The sequence below is a fragment of the Dipodomys spectabilis genome, unplaced genomic scaffold (genome assembly GCF_019054845.1).
Source record: "Dipodomys spectabilis isolate Male_0828 unplaced genomic scaffold, ASM1905484v1 ptg000399l, whole genome shotgun sequence".
NCBI classification, from domain to species: Eukaryota; Metazoa; Chordata; class Mammalia; order Rodentia; family Heteromyidae; genus Dipodomys; species Dipodomys spectabilis.
In genome coordinates, this window is record NW_024871076.1 from 391942 (window position 1) to 393056 (window position 1115).

Sequence of the window (1115 nt, forward strand, 5' to 3'; positions counted from 1 at the left end):
ATCAAACCTAGATGATATGATCCCACCATGTGTTCTCAATCCCAAAGATGTTCCCTCACAGTCAGAGAGTATCACAATCATCTATGGTTCTGGATGCATAACTGGCAAAAGACAAACTCTCCTTTTCACCTCAATTTTCCCTTAGCTTAATACTAACTCCTTTTGAGTTTGTAGACTGGTGTCAGAGACAAAATACTATGCTTCCTAACAATTCTTTTTTTTTTCTCTTCCAAATGTAATGTTTATTACTATGCCCATTATTAAGATAACCAAAGAAAGATCAATTTAAAAAAATGCCCAACTGTCAGTCCAAGCAGTATTGATGTTTCAGCTTGACTGGTTCACGGTAAAGCATAAATATGTGGGCATCTGAAGCAATTCCTTACAGACCCAGCTTGGTTCTCCTCCAGTGTCTTCTCTTGGAGTTGTACTTGATTTTGTTACCAGTTTTCATCCGAATCCACTGGGGAATGGAGCGATTTTGCTTTAGTTTCTTGGCCAGAAACCGCTTGATTCTGAAAGTCTTGTGAGTAGACATGATGAGAAGCTCAGTAACCATGATTGGGAACACAAGCTGAAGAGTCATAACAATTCTTGAATAGCTGAATGATATTTGTATAGAGTAGAAAAAGTCTGTATGCCAGCATGTAATATTCTTTTAAGATTTTATTCTTTGAAATAAACTCAGAAAATGTGATTAAGTGTAAAAAAACAAAATGCAATTTCTTTCTAATTTTCTATGAAGGTAATTATATCATCTGAAAATAGTGAGAGTTTTATGTCTTTGAGCATCCAGCCTTTATTTCCTTATCTTGCACTATAGTAATGGCTACAACCCTCAGTATTATGTTGACTATGAGTAGTGAGGACAAAATTACTCATTTTGTTCCTGAGTTTAGGGGTAAATTCAGTTTTTCCCACTGACTATGGCATCAGTTGTAGACCTTTCTATCAATACTCTTTATCAAGCTAAAACAAAAGAAAAATCTTTTTCTACTTCTAGTTTGATGAGAGGTTTTAAAAGATCATGAATGGATATTTGACTTTATCATGTTTTAATTTTTTTTTAATTTTTGTCGGTCATGGGGCTTGAACTCTGGGCTTCAGCATTGTCC

At 35.0% G+C, this 1115-nt stretch overlaps 1 protein-coding gene across 1 annotated transcript; it reads right to left on the reverse strand.

Annotated features, from left to right (window-relative positions):
* Positions 1 to 277: 277 nt before the first annotated feature.
* LOC122096894 (60S ribosomal protein L39-like) lies at positions 278 to 563 on the reverse strand. The gene has a single exon (XM_042667403.1). The coding sequence runs from the start codon at positions 557 to 559 to the stop codon at positions 383 to 385; it is 177 nt and encodes a 58-aa protein (XP_042523337.1). The 5' UTR covers positions 560 to 563; the 3' UTR covers positions 278 to 382.
* Positions 564 to 1115: the final 552 nt, after the last annotated feature.